The 19,181-nt window shown below is 55.7% G+C and overlaps 7 protein-coding genes across 7 annotated transcripts; 1 reads left to right on the top strand and 6 right to left on the bottom strand.

The window, feature by feature from the left end:
* Positions 1–302: 302 nt before the first annotated feature.
* Positions 303–3,161, bottom strand: G647_09742 (peroxisomal hydratase-dehydrogenase-epimerase; the record flags this gene model as incomplete). Its single annotated transcript, XM_008725735.1, has 4 exons — positions 303–1,628; positions 1,674–2,082; positions 2,129–2,943; positions 3,003–3,161. 4 exons carry the CDS (start codon positions 3,159–3,161, stop codon positions 303–305), a joined length of 2,709 nt encoding a protein of 902 aa, XP_008723957.1.
* An 811-nt stretch (positions 3,162–3,972) lies between these two features.
* Positions 3,973–4,917, top strand: G647_09741 (uncharacterized protein; the record flags this gene model as incomplete). Its single annotated transcript, XM_008725734.1, has 1 exon — positions 3,973–4,917. One exon carries the CDS (start codon positions 3,973–3,975, stop codon positions 4,915–4,917), a length of 945 nt encoding a protein of 314 aa, XP_008723956.1.
* Positions 4,918–6,613: 1,696 nt separating this feature from the next.
* G647_09740 (uncharacterized protein) lies at positions 6,614–7,004 on the bottom strand (the record flags this gene model as incomplete). Its single annotated transcript, XM_008725733.1, has 3 exons — positions 6,614–6,678; positions 6,736–6,800; positions 6,865–7,004. 3 exons carry the CDS (start codon positions 7,002–7,004, stop codon positions 6,614–6,616), a joined length of 270 nt encoding a protein of 89 aa, XP_008723955.1.
* Positions 7,005–10,099: 3,095 nt separating this feature from the next.
* Positions 10,100–11,053, bottom strand: G647_09739 (uncharacterized protein; the record flags this gene model as incomplete). Its single annotated transcript, XM_008725732.1, has 1 exon — positions 10,100–11,053. One exon carries the CDS (start codon positions 11,051–11,053, stop codon positions 10,100–10,102), a length of 954 nt encoding a protein of 317 aa, XP_008723954.1.
* Positions 11,054–11,591: 538 nt separating this feature from the next.
* G647_09738 (uncharacterized protein) lies at positions 11,592–12,499 on the bottom strand (the record flags this gene model as incomplete). The annotated part of the gene is made up of 2 exons (XM_008725731.1): positions 11,592–12,253; positions 12,346–12,499. The coding sequence occupies 2 exons, from the start codon at positions 12,497–12,499 to the stop codon at positions 11,592–11,594; spliced, it is 816 nt and encodes a 271-aa protein (XP_008723953.1).
* Positions 12,500–13,376: 877 nt separating this feature from the next.
* G647_09737 (uncharacterized protein) lies at positions 13,377–16,958 on the bottom strand (the record flags this gene model as incomplete). The annotated part of the gene is made up of 3 exons (XM_008725730.1): positions 13,377–14,525; positions 14,574–16,053; positions 16,195–16,958. The coding sequence occupies 3 exons, from the start codon at positions 16,956–16,958 to the stop codon at positions 13,377–13,379; spliced, it is 3,393 nt and encodes a 1,130-aa protein (XP_008723952.1).
* Positions 16,959–17,521: 563 nt separating this feature from the next.
* G647_09736 (uncharacterized protein) lies at positions 17,522–19,081 on the bottom strand (the record flags this gene model as incomplete). Its single annotated transcript, XM_008725729.1, has 2 exons — positions 17,522–17,745; positions 17,797–19,081. The coding sequence occupies 2 exons, from the start codon at positions 19,079–19,081 to the stop codon at positions 17,522–17,524; spliced, it is 1,509 nt and encodes a 502-aa protein (XP_008723951.1).
* Positions 19,082–19,181: the final 100 nt, after the last annotated feature.

Genomic DNA, 19,181 nt, shown 5'->3' with positions numbered 1-19,181 from the left:
AGCGGCGTGAGTGTCGCGTTGGTCGCGGGCAATGATATTTAGAGTGCGCAGGACTGCGGCGATGCAGCACGTGAGTGACAGGACGACTAGCACAAGCGCCAAAGTCTGGTAGAGTAAGAGCCATGCTGCGAGGAAGGGCCTCTTGTAAGCCTGCGGGGCAGCCTCGACGGGTGGCATGGTGTGATGGTAGGCGGGAAGAACACGTTGACAGTATATAGCGAAACCATTATTCTCTACCTAAGCCATGACCCGAAAATCTGTTATTGCCGAACCTACATTTGATGCTACCTGAAACATATAATCTACAACTTAGGCTTGGGGGAACCCAGAAGCTCAGCTCCAGCGCCGGCAATGCATAGCTTGCCGGTCTCCTTGACTTTGGTCTGGAAAATGACCTTGTTGCCCTCCTTCCACATCTCGGTCACCAAGGTCTGGCCCGGAATGACAGTCCCGGCGAAGCGGACCTTGATGTTTTTGAACAAGCCGTAAGTCTGGACGATATGTTTGCCGCTGAAGCCGAAAAAGCAGAGACCGTGGAGGATGGGCTCTTTGAAACCGCCGACTTTGCTAAACTCGGGATCGATATGCAGAGGGTTGCGATCACCGTTCAGTCTGTAGAGAGCAGCCTGATCCTCGGAGGTCTTCTCCTCCACGACCGCATCCGGCGACCGCTTGGGCGGCTGGTAGATTGCTGTGGCGTTACCACGGTTGGTCCCATTCTTGGGCCCGCCGAACCCGCCAGAGCCGCGGACGAAGACGGTCGACTCGTTGTAAAAGACGTCTTCGCCCGTCTTCGCATCCTTGGTGACCGTCCCGGTGACGACAATACCGGCCTTTCCCTTGTCGACGACCTCGACCAATTTGGGATAAGAAACCAGCTTGGCCGCAGTGGGGATGGGGTATTTTCGAATCTCGAGGTATTGCTCCCCGTGAAGAAGCATCATAGGTGAAAAGTTGGGTAGGACCTCGTCCATCGAGAAAGGTGCGACAGCGCCGAAGTAAGGGATGACACCGAAGGTAGGGAGAACCTGGAAGTTGTCGTCATTCTCGTACACCAGAGGTAATTGTGTTCGCTTCGCGTTCAGTGACAAGTTGTAGAGGATAACGTCTCTGTCGTCGTAGACGAATTCGGTGCCGCTGGCTTGGGCTTTCTTCGCCTTTTCGATGGCAGCCAGGTAATCGGTACCGGAGGCTGCGCCATCGGAGTTCTTGCTCTTGTTCTCCATGTTGGCCATGATGGACTTGAGACCATCTTGGCCAGACTCGGGATGGTCAGCTCGGCCGTCGTCAAAGTTGACGATCTTTTCCCATTGCGAGACGACATGCTCTGGGGTCAGTTTGACATCTACGGGGAAGCCATGGCCCCCCGATCTCTGCCAGCGCGTTCGTGCTTGCCAGCCGCTGCCGACCTCGAAGAGGAGCCCTGTCGGTGGGTCTGGCACTTTGTCCGAACAGAGGGCAAGGACGAGAGGAGCGACAAACTCGGGTCTGAACAGCTGCACCAACTCCTCGGGGAGGATACTCCGAGTCATTTGCGTACCGGCGTTTGGTGCGATAGTATTGACGAAGATGTTGTTCTTGCGGCCTTCCAGTGCGAGGGCTCGAGAGAATCCGAGGATACCGAGTTTCTGGTTGCGTCAGCTACTGCCCCAACCGCGATCGGACACACTTACAGCAGCAGCATAGTTGGCTTGACCAAAGTTGCCGTAGATACCACTCGTGCTGGTTGTGTTGACAATACGACCATACTTCTGCTTGACCATGTAAGGGTATGCTGCCTTGGTGACCTTGTACGTGCCGCGGAGATGAACGGCGATGATATCGTCCCACTGCTTGTCATCCATGTTGGCGAACGCCTTGTCCCGTAGGATACCGGCGTTGTTGATCAGAATGTCGACTCTACCGAATGTATCGATAGCCGTCTTGACGACGGCGTCCCCGTCCTCAACCGAAGCCTTGTTGCCGACGGCTTTACCACCGAGTTTCTGGATTTCTTGCACGACGGTGTCTGGGTTCATCAGGTCGTTCACCACGACGGACGCGCCGAGCTTGGCAAAGGCCAGTGCGTAACCTCGCCCGAGGCTAGGGTATGTCAGTACTAACATCTCAGAGGAACGAGTCGACATACCCGGCACCGGCGCCCGTGATCAAAACAACCTTTCCGTCAAAGCGAATATCCTCGCCTTGTTCATTGGGCGGTAGTTTCAGAGACTCCTCTGACTTGGTGACGAAATCGGCGACTCCCGTGGGGTATTCTGGCTCGGAGAAATCGCTGACCTTGTCCCATTTCTTGAGGATGGCGCCCGGCGTGTACGTCTCATCAGCTCGGAGCAGAAGACCTTTGGCCCGTTCCCATCGCAACTTGGCAATATGCCCGCCACCGACCTCGAAGATTGAGCCGGAGGTGTGGGTGTTGGAAGGGTGGACCAAAACAGCGACCAGGGGCACCACCCAGTCGGGCTTCAAATTGGCCAGAACGTCGGGAGGCATCACCGTCTCGGTCATCCGGCTGGCGGCGATGGGAGCAATGACGTTGCAAATGATGTTGTACTTGGCGCCTTCCTTTGCCAATGTCTCCGTGAAGCCGACTTGAGCCAGTTTCGCCGCGGAATAGTTGCACTGACCGAAGCTGCCGAAGAGGCCGGCAGCGGAGGCAGTGTTGATGACCCGGCCGTACTTCTGTTTCCTGAAATATGGCCACGCAGCTCTTGCGCACTTGTATGCACCTTTCACGTGGACGGTGTTGATCAGATCCCAGTCAGAATCCTTCATGTTCTTGAAGCTGACGTCCCGGAGGATGCCGGCATTGTTCAGGAGGACGTCGACACGCCCGAAGTTGTCAATGGCGGTTTTGATGATCTTGTCACCGTGTTCGACGCTGTCGTAGTTGGCGACGGCTTTGCCGCCGGCAGCCTTGATCTCGTCCACCACGGCGTCCGCGGCCTGAAGATACGTGAGCAAGTGACGGAGGTGGATGGAGCATGTGACAGTGCGCGACTCACCTTTGTACCAGCACCATCGCCCTTGAACGAGCCTCCCAGGTCATTGACCACGACATTAGCCCCTCTTGAGGCGAAGAAGAGGGCGTATGCCTTCCCCAGACCGCCACCCGCTCCAGTGACCACCACGGTCTGGTTATCGAAGCGTAATTCTTGCACCATCGTCACCCGTTCACTCGTCGCTCAAGGAAATGCGGGATGGGTTCCTGCTCGCGCCTGAGACGTGGAAAGGGGACAGGAGGGAGAAGATATAGCGGCAGTATTGACTACGGCCGCAAAAGCCAAAGGGGTGTAGCCGAAAACTGATGCCGGCAGGATGATGAACACAGCAGAGTGGCATTCACAACACCTAAGCTCGCGAGAAAGGCAGGCAGGAAGACTGCGGAAATGTGCCCATTGGCGAGCCTCGGTGTCGTCAGTGCAAAACCAGCCGAGGCACATGATCACATGACCGTAGAGCTCCCTTCCAGCCCCACGTAAACTCCTGCGTTCCCGTCCTCCTTCATCCATCCTCCAGCCATCGGTCAGCGAACCCATCTCCGACAACGCCCACCGGATCCCGTCCAAGCCTGGCCTCCACAATTCCCGATTCCGGTCGGCATGTGAAGATTTGCGCACCCAGACTCTCCTACTGGGCAGCTGCTTCGACAACGGGGGAAGAATAGAAAACACCTGCCCGGCGAGGCTCTAGAAGGCGTAACCTCAAAGGTCGATGCCCATCGGCGCAGATGAGCATCCCTTCACAGGCGATGGAAGTGTCTACGAATACTCCGTAGTTTTCCCACAAATAACTTCGCAATATGAGTAGTGCAAGCAGCTCTGCCGGAGTCTACTTGCTCCGCTCGAATGCGGGCAATCTAATATCCGGGCATCAATGAACGTTGCTCACCATTGATTTCTTCATGATTTGTTGTGCTGGACTCCCGAAGCCCATCCAACAGGGGACCAATTGGAACCAGAACACGGCCACAAAATGCCTGAGATCGTCGACGACAAAGCCCAGCACGTAGTGCCCTTTATACTGTCTCTGCTCGCCGAGCATCAGAAAGCACATTCCGCGTCCTCGAATGCACCACCCTTCTTCATCGGCCTCAACGGCGTCCAAGGCGCGGGGAAAACGGTGCTCGTCGACATTCTCCAGAAAACACTAACCTCGCCACCACACAATCTCCCGACCGTGGTCTTCTCCCTCGACGACCTGTACCTGACGCACGAGGACCAAGTCTCTCTCGCCCAGGCGCATCCCGACAACCCACTCCTGCAGCACAGAGGGCAGCCATCGACGCACGACATCCCTCTGGCCAAGGCCGTGTTCGACGGCCTGAAGCACAACAGACGCACCAAGATCCCGCAGTACAACAAAGCCGCCTTCTCAGGCCAAGGCGACCGCGTCCCGGAGACGGAATGGGCAGAAGTCAACACCGACGCCTCTCACCCGGTCCGCGTCGTCCTGTTTGAGGGATGGTGCGTCGGTTTCCGCCCCCTGTCCCCCGAGGCGTTACGGCAGAAGCACGCCGCGGCCGTGGAGGCGCTGACGGCGGCGACCGCGGAGACGCCGTATCGCGGACGTCTTGGGCACAACACGCTCAGCTCCGTCGCGACGATCAACGAGGCACTGCGCCAGTACGACGAGCTCACGGCCCAGCTCGACGCCTTCGTGCACATCGACGCCCTCGACCCGCTGTACGTGTACAAGTGGCGGTTGGAGCAGGAGGCCGGACTTCGGGCCTCGCGCGGCAGCGGGATGACGGACGACCAGGTCCGCCATTTTGTCGACGGGTATTATCCCGCTTACGAGCTCTACACCGACACGTTGAGGGACGGGGTGTTTAAGGGTGTCAAGGAAGATTGGAAGGGGAGGCAACTGCGATTGGTGGTGGGTGAAGATCGGAAGGTCAGGGAGGTCGTCAAGATATGAGGCACCTCCCAGCCAGGAATTCTGTGTGCAACCGAGGGGATTGAAAGTAAAGCTGGTACGCGGCGGTATGGAACAAGCTCCAACCACGAACAACAGTCGAGTATGGTAAGCAGAATGCGTCTCTGCTGGGACGAGGGGTCGCCCAGAGCAGCACGCAGGACGGGGTCAGTGCTTCGAAGCTAGTTGTCGGGCGAAGTGTCGAACATGCGTGCATGCATCGTGCAGAGAAATGAAAGTCTCTAGCGGAAGAAGGAGGCGGGAGGGGGGAGCCAGAGTCGAAGCTCCTTTGGTCCAATCCATGGAGCATCTCAACTCTCACGGACCACCCGCTCTGCTTGTCAATCTTGACTGTCGTGCCTGTACCAGGCTCTACTTATCCGGCCCAGGCCATCTCCGTCTGGAGTCCACTGTAATGCGACATTCGAGTCTTAGATACCGGGCCCGCGGAACCTTAGACAGAACGATTCCTCTCGTAGCCATGGTCATGCTTGGTGCTTCTGAAGTCTTCAGAGGCGAAGCACTGAACGCTCGACCGGTTGGTTCGCGACTCGAGCACTGAACACTCGACCGGCTGGTTCGCGACTTGGGGATGAATAATGGTGCACCTGGGACCGACGGAGCTTCTCTCCACAGATCCACGTGAAACAAACAATACCATGCTCGAGACTGTGGTCCCGTGTCTCATTTTTGTTCTGATCAGAATACCACGTCCCTATATAGAAAGTCTCCAGCCGCCATGGACCCGTCGGCCTGCGTCGTATCTGGGGCCGCCCGCGCCACAAGAGAAAGAGGACGACGACGGGAGCAGGAGAGACGCCGCGTCAAGAGAAATTCTGACCTCGCAGTCGATCCCGACCGAAGTGGAATGAATAAGTACTATCTGCTTGTTACCTGCCCTGTGTCTCCTTTATTGCCCAGAAGCGCTCTTCACTGAAACCTCCCCTATCTTTGTTATCCATATGAAATCGCGTTTGTCACCTTCCAATAGAAGGGTCGTCCGTCCCACGAATACACCGGACTAATAAAGATGCTGTTGTGTTCAATGACGTGCGACCACCCGAAAGACTGCGTTGAATTGCAGCGAGCAACAAGATCATGCCCTCTTGTTGTTGATGGCCTTGAGATGAACATCACTACCACAACAAGTCAGTGCCTGGCTCTGCACAGAACGCTTCTTCTTCACAACAGCGACCGGGCGTGCCACCGAAAGGACCAAGACAGGGTAGACTCACAAGATGAGGGTGGCGTTCTTGGGAATGAGACCCGGGAAACCACTGCGCGCCAGCAACTATCAGCACGAAACCATCAGGGACGGCAATGATTGACGAATGAAATCTGTACGAGTGACAATGGGCCAAGTCCCAAATCTGCGGTCGACGCTTGGAGAGAGTCCACGTGGTGCGGCGCGCAACGTCACACGGCATAAGGGAACCGACGGAGTTAGGACGAGCCGGTGCTGCCAGGCGCATTGCAATCATGCAGGCATTGAAAAGGGGAAGTTGGGGAAACCCCGTGTACCGACCTTTCACCGTATGCCATATGCCTAGGATGATGTCAGTCACGAGTTCCTTGTTCTTTGGAGGAGGCCAAGCAAGGCGATTGTAGCAGAGCCGAAGAGGATGGAGAACTGCGACCTTCACACACCAGGGAATGGGCGGAGACCACGGTCCCGGCGCGGCTGGCATTGTTGGAGCACTTACCCTGGAATCGTCAATCTGCTCTTCTCGCCCAGAGACATCTGCGGCACACCCTGATCCCAGCCTAAGCTCAAGCGGTTAACACGCGCGGGTCATATCGATCGTGGGTTGGCTTCCTCACCTTGGATGACCCTGCCCACGCCGATCTGGGTTTTGAAGTCTCCGCGGCCGACTGAACTGTCGAATCTGTTCGCAAAGGTCAGATCTGCTCACAGAAGCGGCGCCCGTTGCGAGCGACGAAGTGACGTACTTGTCGCCCTTGTAATCTTGGTTGGCCTTCGAGGCATCGTACAGCCAGCCGGTGTACTCGATTGTGACCTCGTCGCCGCTCTTGGGGTAGTCCACATTGTTCCCGGCCGAGAGGAGCTTCTTATCTAGTCGAGTGGCCATTGCTGTCAGGGTATCTAGATCTATGAGACCTAGCGTCTGGTATGTCTGGAAGAGGGGGCTGCAGCGAGGTATGCGATCAGATGTAGTGGCAGTGGAGCCTGGAGAGGATGAGTACGATGGGGAAAGTCAATTCTGGTCTTACGGGAGAATATAAAGGATCAGATCCGGATGACGATCAGAACATTGATGGTAAGAAAAGTGGAGCAGAGGGTCAAGGTCAAAGGAGGAATGTGTTTCAGGCATGCGTTGGATCTTGGCAGGAGCAATGGGCTGGGTGGACGACGCAGAGGCATGAGTGAGTGGGATAGGCGATTACTCGAGCAGTTGGGACGTCGGTGGTGGTGTGATTTGCTGTCAGGCAAGCGGTGTATGGAAATTTGAAATCTGCTCCTGGGAACGGCAGGCACAGTCACGGGCTGAAGAGACCCGGACCGGCAGAAGCAACACCCAGGTACTGCCTGACAGGACCCGGCGTTGCTGGTACTCTGTCATGTCCGTCATCACTAGACACTTGCGAGTCAAAGACCAGGATAAGGAGTGTGGTCCGTGACGAGGCAGAGCTCGTAGCATCGCGACGAAGGAACCCTGTACCATCAGGGAGCTTATGCACAAGAGGCTAAGCACGTCCAAGGAGTCGAATTTCGGAGCAGACTCTACGGTCACTGGCCGAGAGACTACGATAGATGCAGCTAGCCATACCATTGGGAAAGACCAACATAGTCAAGGCAGGTTAAACTAGGTCCGAAGATTGGGGGAAACTCTAACAGCCAGAGCCGACGAGGAATGCCAGGACACGCAGTGACGTGCGTGCAGGACCCAGGCACGTTTGTTACACAGGAAATTTTTGACAGAGGCCGCTACGTCCAAAATCTTCGGTAGACATCGGATGAAGAGGCTGCAGAATACTCGGTGCTCGCGTTCCAATCCAGTGCTGCCAGGCAGCCGCCTGCTCTTTTCCGCGATTAGCTCTTCCATTTAGCGAAGGCGGACAAAGCATCGAGCTCTTGGGTGAGCTGGGAAAGAGCGAACGGGCGCTTGGATGGAGGGGTTGGGCACGAACCGCCAGCGGAAGGTGCGGGGCAGTGTTTCAATTCTTTGCGACGCCAGCGTGGTGGGATACAATCTACTCAGGACTGTGCGCCTCGTACTCGATCTCTCGGTGTTGAGTGAACGTGCCGTCGAATAGTGTCGACACGATCCGGCTCATCTTGATCATGTGGACTTCGACCCAAGGTCGTGATCGAGTAGTGCTGCAGAGATGTCGCCTTGGGCCCGGCCTGAACGACGTTTGATCCCACGCCGTCGATCGTAGACGCCAGCTAGCCGCGAAGGGCAGTCGGAGGATGGACCCAGTAGGTCACTGACTCAAGAAGGAATATTCCCACGCCCGTGACGGCAGAGACTCTGACAACACTCACCCGGCCGCACACAAGATTGCCGAACACGAACCAGGGCATGGCACCTTTGTCAGGCGTCGATCATGGTGATTTGCGACAGGCTCCAAATGTCTTGTTATTCAAGCACTTCATGCACGCCTTGGGCATTGAGTTTTGGGACGCGCGTCTAAATCCCAAGTCCCGCCTGCCATAAACCGAGGTCGATTGCAACGGTCCCACCCGCGGTCATACGTGTACGCATCAGGCTCCTGCTCTGTCACAGCTCGTCCAGAGAATTGTGAACATCCCGTCCGTGTGCGCACGGCTTCAGCGCGCGCTCGCTGTCCAACAAGATCGTGAATCAGCAGGATAACCAGCCTTGTCAAGATCTTGGTTGATCCTGGTAACCAATCTGGAGCCGACACATGTCAGGGCTGCCATCCTCGCTCGCTGTCTACCTCGTACCCTGACTTCCGAATCTCGCATTGGATCGTTTCACGTACATCCAGAGAGACTCCTGCCCGCCAAAGCGCGCTACAGGACCTCACCCTTCGGCGAAATGCAGCGATACGAAGGCAGATGCTGGTCGACTCGCCCGTGTGCTGGCACTCCGCCTGCAAGGACAGGTGCACATTATACCAATGGTTCCTCGCATTTCACCTCTCTGGCAGCAATGTTTTGGGTTGAGAGGGCATCGATCATCTCCCCCCATGCACGGCCTGTCCGTAGAGACACGCCGAACTTACGTACTTCTATCCCACCAGTTTTCCTTCTTTCTCGTCCTGCATGATAAGAGTTCGAAGTCGACCTTTCTGCTTCGGGTTGGTTGGGTACGCGCAGACTCTTGGGATCGCCGGCGATCAGGATGGGGGGCGACGAATGGTCTTTGGTTCTGACGATGCTTTGTCGACCCCGCATATCCGCCGTCTCCGCCCAAGATCTGGCTTCGGTGACGCTCGCTGCTCCTCGCTTACAACGTCGCCATGCTGGCACCGTTCCCCGAGATGCCGGTTTTCGGATAGGCCCAACATTTGGGGTTGCCCTCTACTCTCGTTCCTCGCGCATTAGTGCGGGTCTTGGAGGGATGGGGACCAGGCCGAACTCTAATCCCACGCAAACAGGGCGTAGATTGGAGTGAACAAGCCAGCTCCATGGTACCAGTGCCAGAGATCTCTGCTCTGAGAGGCTTAGTGCTGGGTCGCTGGCCCGCAAATCCGCATCTCAGCACGATTGTCTTTCATCTTCCCGTCTGTGAGCGGTGTGGTACCACGAATCAGGACATTTCCGGCCCGTCTCCACCGGACTGGCTGTTCATGCGTGACATCCGGATCCCTGACAACCCATCCGAAGAAACAGACTCTGTGCACACATGATTGCCTTTCCGACGTTCTGATCTGTATACTGCAAGAGGCAATCGCTGATGTGGAGTTCGCAAAAGGGCACCGATCGCAGCGAGTGACGCGACCGCGTCGCACCCTCCTCCAGCAATAAGAAATGCCATTCGTGTCTGAAACCCAGCATCCGACTTCGAGCGGCTGGTAGCACACAAGGCTGCCAGTAACAACCTCGAAGCTCTGGGAAGGTGCATGCCATCCGATAGCCGTCGAATCCCGAGATTGTTCCCCCTGTTGAAATTCCCGTCCACCGCTTCAAATCGCCTCGTTGAAATGTGATTGTTGGGACATCACCGCCACGCCTGCATGCCGTGAGCAAGGCACGTCAGGCGGTTTTTGTGACTTGCTGAAACTTGTTCACATTCAGGTCCTTCACGTCCACGCACTCGACATGCAGGCTTGGAAAACGCTTGTCTGGTGATCCCTTCCGCTCGGCCGTGCCGGTAAACTCACCGTGTTTGATGAAGGAGAGAGACCGGATGCCCATCTTGTCCAGGAACTGCAGAACCCGCCCATAGCTGTGGGCGACCTGATCGATGCCATGGCTGTCATCTGACAGGCAGAATCGGATGTTCCTTGCCAGGGCGGCTTGACATATCTCGCCCTTCGGATACGGCTCCTGCATGCCCTTTCTGACCGCGGATGAATTGATCTCCAGGACCCCACCGTAGCCGGAAATGAAATCCAAACTCCTCAGTATGCGCGACCAGACGCCGTGCATGCTCTCCAAGCACCCGTCCGGGTCGTCGCTCTTCAGCCGGATGAGGTCAAAGTGCCCCACCACGGGTGGTTTGACGGCCTTCAACATCTCGTACTGCGCGTCGAAATAATCCTCAAACAGCCTCTCGTCCGTGCCGCCGGCTTTGCTGCGTGCCTCGCGGTACATGTCGTGATCGTAGTCGATCGGCACGGTGTGGACGTGGTGGACACTGCCAATAAAGAAATCATACGGGTGCTTCTGGATGCTAGCCTCGATCAACTGCTGCGATTCCGGCCGGATCCATTCCCCCTCGAAGCCGATTGGGATTTGGATCTGGGATTCGTATTTGGCGCGCAGACGGTGTGCCTCTTTGACGTAAGAGTCCTCATTGGCCAGCTGCTGCTCGAGGGACGTGTCGCCTTCTTCCGGGTACCGATCCAGGTCGTGCCGCGGCATGTGTTCTGTCAGGGCAAAGACGGTCATCTGTTGAGAGATGGCGTGTTGAATGACCGACTCGAGCGAGTCGCGGGCGTGGCCCGGGCAGAATTGGCCCGAGTGGCTGTGGTGGGAGTGCGGCATGGTTGACACTGGCGTAGATCGAGAAGAGCCCGAGGACGGTAGGCTTGTTCCGTTTCTCAGACCTGAAAATTTGCTGTGAGGCGCGAAGCTGGACCTTTGCTGCTAGAGAATTCTATACCACCACATACTCCGGCGCGCGTCTATTACACCAGATCAAATGGACTCTACCTATTGCCGGATAGAATGGTGACACCAAAGTCGGCGGAGGCGAGGACGATGCCGAGAGTTTGTTATCTTCAGGGCCGAACTTTGTCCGGCATTGGCCCCAAATCCTGTCGCTGCTACCAAAAGCAGGCGGGAACTCGCCTGGACGTGACCTCTTCCTTGGTATCAGAGAGCGGGCCAGTTGCGGGTTGTCAAGTCGTCGCCGGAGGGTCCTCGTCTTGTTTCGCAGCATACGATTACAGTACTGACGACTTTCGAGTGCAGGACTGCGTCTGTATACGTTACCCCATTCTTGATGATAAGACCGCGTTGTGGATAATCGAGACACTTTACACGCCCTCCGGCCGGCGCTTCATGTGCTGTACATGTCCAACTACGCACCGTACACCCCTCGAAGCCTCTCTCTCAACAAGTCCAACCCGACGGCCTTCCTCCACCACTCATCCCACCAGCCCACGGGCCAGAATGTGCAGTTGTAGAACCACGTCCTCCACGCTCCGGTCCCGCGCCAAATTTCCAAGGGCAACGCACTTCCGCCTAGCCATCCTTTCTTCTCCCAACTTGTCATGATGTCTGCGACGACGTTCTTGGCCCAGACTTCGGGATGCTCTCTGTCCGGGAAGGCTCCCCTCATGGCCGCCTCGGTCATCTCCTTGACCTTCTCGTCGACCGCGTAGATACTCCCCTCGGGCAGACTCGCCTCGCCGTCCTGGTGATTCGCGTGGAACTTGGAATGCACACACCCGGTCTTCAGATCGATCACGTGGACGTTGAACGGCTGGAGTTCGATGCGCATGTGTGTGGAGAACATGGCCGCCGCGACCTTGCTGGCGTGGTAGGCCGAATTGTGCGGCGTCGGCTCAATCGACGAGATGGACGTGTTGTTGAGGATGAGGCTCGGCGAGGATGCCTTTCTGGCTGCGTGGAGAAGAAGAGGCAGGAACGCCTGTGTGACGGCGATGTAGGACCAAACGTTGAGATCGAACAGCGCCTTGGCCTCGGGCACGGAGATGTCGGCGACGGGCATGTTGTAACCTATTTGCGTCAGTATTCCGCTGCTGAACTCTTTTTCAACCTCCTCCCGCGGATGTTGAGGTGTCGACGACGATACGTTCAGGCACGCCAACGAACGGCCTTGGGCTCAGCAAAGGTCAAACCACCGTCCATAAGCGCGATCCAAAATAGGGGGAAGTAGGGGAGGAGAGCATAGTTGATTAAATTACTTGCCTCCTCCAGCGTTGTTGACAAGACAGTCAAGTCGTCCTTGTTCTTCTTCCCCATCTTCCCCGGTCAACCGTCTCACGTCGTCCACACACCTCTGGATACTGCCTTGGTCGAGCACGTCCAGCTGCAGACACTCGATCCCCCGTTCGCGTAGTCCGATCATCTTCTCCGGCGTCCGGGCCGTGGCGAAAACTCGCAACCCGGCATTGTGGAATGCGATCGCCAACGCGTGCCCCAGACCGTGGACCGAACAGCCTGTGATCAAGACAGTACGGCGGCAAGTTGTTGGTATCCGGCGGCTCGACATTCTAACCGGTTTAACCCCGTCGTGCTATGTGCTCCAAAGTGGACGGTGACTGGTGTTTTTTTGATGCCGAGTGTTGAACCTTTCCCCCGTAGCCGGGTTGGCTGCCAAAAAATTACACCGTTCGTCGGACTGCAATTCGGATCCCCACAAGCTGTTCAGGCCAGTACTTTACAGCATGATCGAGCTTGGGAGAGACAAATTGCAACCGAAGCTGGTACTGCAAGGCAGGCCTCCCAAAGAGGAAGGTAGATTTCGGGTCAACTCTTCTCCGAGACGAGGGTGCGCGGACAGACAAACTTGCCCACAGCACGGTCATTGACGACGGCGATGATCTGGGAGAAAGACCAGTGGCAAAGTAAAATCTGGAGTAAAGTACGTTATCTTCAGTGGAGAGTCGCTACCAACAGTCGCTATCAAGACATAAACTCATCACAAATACCGGACCGTCGACTGCTGCCAGGACGTAATATGCAGGCCCGTCGCCGCCACACCGTGAGACACGCCAGTCCTGTGAAACATACTGTAGGACTGCAAACCCCGACATCAATGCTTCTTGGATCGTGCCGATATCCTGCGGGCCGTACAAGTTGCGTGTAATGCCCAACCACCACCACCTTCGCCCTCACTTCATCTCGAGCTCTCAGTGCTAAAGATACCTGGTCGTTGACCCGTCATGACAATCCTCTTTCTCGGGCCCGGGGCTTCTGCATCCTCGACTCCCTTCTGCTGCTGTGAGTGGGCACCCAGTCCTTCTGCAACAAACCCGATAGTATAGGCACCCACTCCAAGAGCTGCGATGGTCAGAATAGTTCGCCTCATGCTACGTGCAAGCCGCCTCCACAAGCTCTCCGTCGGTGCGGGGGAAGTGTCATTGTCAGGTTGAGACGTATTAGGCTTTTCGTCCGATGTCGCACCCGGACGAATTGTGCCAGAGAACACCTTCTCCTGCCTTCTCACCCTCGGCTTGCTTTGCAACGGACGAGCCACAGGCGCTGTCGGTGCTGCTGGACCTGGAGATGGGTCTAAATCAGAAGGCATCTCATCAAGGACCGTGGCAGCCTTGTGGAGGGATTGAGTGGGAGGTACTTCCGGGGATACTGCTGGCGGTGCTTGACCTGACACCGATTGCACGTCTCCGATTGTATCGGGCACAGTTGAAGTTGTAGCCGGTTCTGGCTGCTCCTTTCGGAAGACCAGTGTGTTTTCCTTTCCATCATACAACGAGTATCCCACTCTTTGCATGGCTTCGAAGTGCTTGAGAAACTCGGGCGCATTCTCCAGTCTCCCTAGGATCTGAACCATATTACTGGGCTTGGTGGTGTCCGTAGCTGGCTGATTCAGTGTTGAGAAATTGACCTTACCGGTCGAAGAATTGTATGTAAGAACAAGATACGGTGAATCGAATTGGATGTCTCGGAGGCTTTCAATCGGCGGGATCTGCTCGTCGTTCCACGTCGACGATCCTGATGGGGTGTGGACCGGCTCAGGTACGATCTTCTGACCCTTCTCTTCCGGGATCTGCGACGGCGTGTGGATGCCCGGCACGACCTCCGTATCTTTCACATTAGCCGCGTCTGATGTGTCGGTTTCAGGAGCCTTTTGGGCTTGAACGTCAATCCTCTTTTTGCCAAAGTCCGATCCCGACAGCTGGGGGGTCTTCCACGCAATGTCCGGTCTTCTTGTTTCGATGGATCTTATGGCGTTCTTGGTCTCGTGTAGAACTCTTCTCACCTCTTTTGTTGCTTGGATAACTTCGCTCAATTTCGGAAGAGGCGGCTTGACCTCGTTCATAGGATCATTTGCTCCTGCGGTTGCCGATGGTACTGGCTTCCCAAGCTCTTGGATCTCGATGCTGATTTCACGAAGCTGAGCACGGATCTGTTTGGCGCCGTCCACAAGCTCGGCAAGCTTGGGCTCGAATTTATTGATATGCTCATCAATGACTGGATTCGTTCCGACGCCGGGCTTTACGCTCGCAGTCGAAAGCGGATGGGCCTTGGATCCATCAAGTTGGCTCGATATGGGGGTAGACGATGCATCTACCACTTTGCTGGGTTCCAACGCCGGGCACGATGCGGGCTGCCTGTGATTGGGGTCTATCGTGCCATACTCGCTCTCATAAGCAGCCTTTATCTCCGTCGCCAGCAGCGAGATCTGAGCATTCTGGACTTCTGCGTCGCTTTTTGCCTTTTGAGCCGCCTTCCGCAAACTAGCTGTGCGCTCCCGTTGCTCTCTATCGGCCTCGAGCGCGTCATGCGAGGGAGTGAACGGCTGCACGTCGATGCTTTTCGCATCTCGCTTGTAGATGGACGGGGTCTTGCTCAAGGACTCGTCTCTGAAGATGAGCTTTTCGGTCAAACCTTTCACTGCATCAGGACGAATATACTTCTTGTAGTTCTCGTTGAAATTGGTCATGGATTTCATCGTTTTGGCGACGATGCCGTTGGGGTGCTCCTGTATATGTTGAAGAACATTGTTGATAGTCTTGGTCAATTTCGTCGTCGAGATTTGAGTCTTCGAGGTTTCATTTACAGGGTTCGTCTCGTCGGCTGTTTTGTTATGTCCCGCGTCGGACTCTGCCTCGAGGCTTGATGATTTGATCTTCTTTGGCTCACCGGTCTCCGGCATGGCCGTCGCTCCGTCTACAGCGGTACTTTCCTCCGTCGAAGGCAATTGCCGTCTGAAAGCGGACGATTGACGATCGAGAGCAGTTTGCAATCTGGCCGACATGTCGTCGGCTCGAACCGTTCGCTCTTCGGCTCGGTCGAGCGCCGTCTGAAGCCTAGGATTTGATTCCTTGGAGGAACCAACGACTGCAGGGTCTCCTGTCGATCCCGAGTTCAGAGGGTCATTAGCCGGCTGCCTGAAACCTTCCTTGGCTAGCCAATCTGAAGGAGTAGCCCACGCTTCTTTGATGGCTCTGGCTTCATAAGTCGTGCCCGAGAAGAGTGGAAGCGTGTCGTCAGGCTCGGGTGACTCCCGGGGTTTCTTTGGTGCTCTAGTCCCGTCAGTAGAGGGCCCAGCCAGGGGCTCAGGCTCATTTCGCGAGCCGACATCAGTAAACAAGGCAGTCGTGTCGATGGTGTTCCCTTTGGCCCGCGCCATCAAGTCTCGCAATTGTTGCTTCCTAGAACTACCAAACTCTCTTTGCGTTTGGCTTGACTCTGTTTCCGCAGGGATTTCAGTGATATTGCTATCCGCACTACCATAGCCGTACACTTTATGGGGTTTGAAGGTCTTAACGGGTATATCAACTCCATGCTCTTGAAAGAACATGCTCTGGAGAAATGGCAGCTTTGGCCCGCTCTCTGACGATTGCTCTGTTGGCTCAGGCGGTGATGACCTCGATTTTGCTTCTGAAGTTGCTGGGTCTTTCGCCGGCTCCGGCGGTGGGATTTGCGTCTTTGGCTTGGGAGAAAGAGCCTGCTTCTCTCGCTCTGGTGACGAGTTTTGCACGTTCAGCTCAGTCTCCGACGTGTGCTTCCTCGTTGGTACCTTTCTCATAGTGATTGGGTCGTATTCATATTCCTCCTCACTATAAGTCACGGTGGTCTCTTTCGGAATCTGATGTGCGGGATTCGTGGAGGTAGCTGCGATTGGCTTTTCGGGCGACGTGTCTGTGGTCTCGGCTGGCTTGGACTGCTTGGGCGACACATCTGCATCATCTTTGATCTCTTTGGGGTCCGTGAACCAAGAGAACGACGTCCACGATGAGTTATTCGACGATGGGGGACTCTGCAGGCGTCTTCCAAACAGGGTCCCATAAGGATCCCGCGCGACTGCACGGTCAACAGCTGCTCGAAAAGACTCAAAGTCGTTGTATACTGTCTTGAAGTGACTCTCAGGATTTTGTTCATTGGCAGTCTCTTTCGTGTCTCGGTTCGAGGCACTTGTTGATGTAACTGGCTTGTAGTCGCAATACCGGGTTGCCCAAAGCCCGTTGAAACGCCACGGCCGCATGGAGCTTTCTTCCGACTCCCACATGGCTCTTCTTCGAGCAAGCTTATAGTATCTCGACCTCATCATCTTCTGATGCCTCCTCGTGCGTTCTTCGACGTCTTCGGTTGGATTGCTCATCTGACGTCCCCACCACCAGATTGTCCGCGCCTGGACTGAAATGACACGACGACTTCGGTGGATCTGAGTTCTCAAACAGAGAGGCCTTGTCATTGTGCCCGCCGGCACTGTTCGTGCGAATGGTACAGGCATCCTGGTGGAGCGTTTTGACAATCGACAGTGAGGTATGCAACCTGTGGCAGAGAGAAACGAGATCAGCACGGACTTGCAAGGCGGTCAACTAGCGAGGACCGGAAGCGTCGAGGACAAGGCCAGTCCTCAGGCTGGGTGAATGACCCCTCAGGCGGACATCTGCATTGCAGGTCGTACGCTGAGCGTCCAAAGAATGATTTTACCCAATGCTAGAGCTTGCAAGGAGGCAGATCAGAGGCACAAGACGACATTCAACGATGACCAATTGAATGCGCTGCGTACAGGCTGGTGAAGTGGGAGAGCGAGTGCGATGGAGTGCGATGGAGGGGCAGCATCTGCAGGCAACCGGCGATAACGATACCCACAGTGCGACACAATGCGGAGAAATCGCGTCCCAACGCGTAATCCACCGAGTCCTCCGTACGAGGTACTCCGTACCACTTCAACTTTGGGCTCATCACGTGCATATGTCAAGTTGCTCGAAATCAGAACAATTCTGTAGGTCAATTCGTGCCATCCTACCCGATACCAATCCAGCGTAACAGCATATCATACAGTTGCCTTCAGTCCTCGGCTCTCTTCTTCGTGAGCGTATCTACCACCCTGCCATAGAATTTGGACGCGTTAAGTCTTGCAAAGGTGATTTCTTCTGTCAGATAACCAGGCATCAGCTTGATCATCTCGTGGTCCCTGTCAGGGTCCAGAAGTGGAGTGTACAGGTACTCCGTGTCCTCGAAGGTCATGGTTTTCGCAATCTCTTGGTCGACGAACAAGCGGAAATGCAGTGCTATGAAACGGTTATTCTCCAGTTCGAAATCGGACAGAAGGCTGTACTTACTCCCGTTCTGACCGGTTTGGATACACTCGTAGCTGTGTCCCTCCTCTGTCTTCTTCAGGTTGAGGACCACGAGTCCTGTCAGGTCACTATACAGATCCAACTTCATCTGTGCAATTTCGACAGTTTTGGCAGCGTCGGCATTGCTGGCGACCACCGAGCGATGGGCAGAGCTCTTCATCGCGCTTCCCGGAGTCTTAGGGTGGTCAACAGAGGAGGCCCGTGCTGCTGCCAATTTCGCCTGTAGGGCTTTGATCTCGTTTTGCGCAGCCGCGAGCGAGGTCGTGAGATCCGCCGTCGTCTCACGCATTTTGCCCATTTCCTCCTCCTGGCTCTGCATCTGCTGCTTGAGTCTGCGCGTCTCATGAGCCAGAGGAGCTTGTGTCGCCAGCTCTTTCTTGAGAGACGCAATCAGGTCGTTTGAGGCTTGCATCGTGGCGTCGCATTGCTTGCGCAATCTCTCCATGTTCGCGCTGGCCTCGTTGACGCCCACCTCTTTCAGATTGCGGTATTTCAGGTCGACGTTTTCATACTTGCGTGTGATATCTCCCAGCTTGCGTCGCAGGTTGGGGTCTCCTCGTTCGGCATCTGATGCGCTTCCGGCGCGTCGTCGAAAATGTGCATCTTCTCTTGTTCTGGAGGGATTGCGGATAACTGGTCTGGGTTTCGGTGGTGACGCGGTGTCTACCAGCGCGCTGGTTTCCTCCTCCTCCAGCTGCGGTTCTGATACGACGGTACGTAGTCTTTGATGAGCCCTTGACTCGGCCGACATGACTGCTTTGTTGGCAACTTTCGAGGCCTGCTTGCTTGTCTTGGTCGCCGCATGCTTTGAACGGATCTGGACGGGAGCTTCGTCCACGTCGACAAGATCGTCTTCTTGCTCTTGCGTCTCGAGTGCCTTTATGTTGCTCTTTGCTTTGCCGGCCGGCCGGTGGCGCTTCTTCGTCTTCGGAGCGAGAGCTTCGGTCTGGGCGCCAGCATTTTCCAACGTCCCATCAAGGTTCTCGTGAGATTCTGGGTCGATTTGGTCTTCCGAGGCTTTGCGCTTGACTCCTGCAGTCTGCTTTGGAGGAGCCTTCTTTGTTTCTGAAGGCGCGGATCTCTGTGGCTTCGACTTGGACTTAGGAGGCATGGTGACGCGCTGTCTTTTCTTTCCCCTCTTCGCCTGTGTCGCTTTCGTTGAAGTGGCATTGGTCGCGTCCGAAGCAGAAGAGAGAATTGAATTTTCGTCGACGAAAGGCGCTGAGTCCTCCATGTCGGAGTCTAGGAGGTCTGCAATCCCTTTCATTGTGATGCGCAAGTAGTGAATGCTGGTGGTATTGGAGTCCAACGCCGTGTGAGGAACCGAAAGAGGAAAGCAATATGTCAACAAACGAGAGGGCGTCGCG

This window comes from Cladophialophora carrionii, assembly GCF_000365165.1.
Source record: "Cladophialophora carrionii CBS 160.54 unplaced genomic scaffold supercont1.10, whole genome shotgun sequence".
NCBI lineage: Eukaryota > Fungi > Ascomycota > Eurotiomycetes > Chaetothyriales > Herpotrichiellaceae > Cladophialophora > Cladophialophora carrionii.
This window is presented reverse-complemented; position numbering and strand designations above follow the sequence as displayed.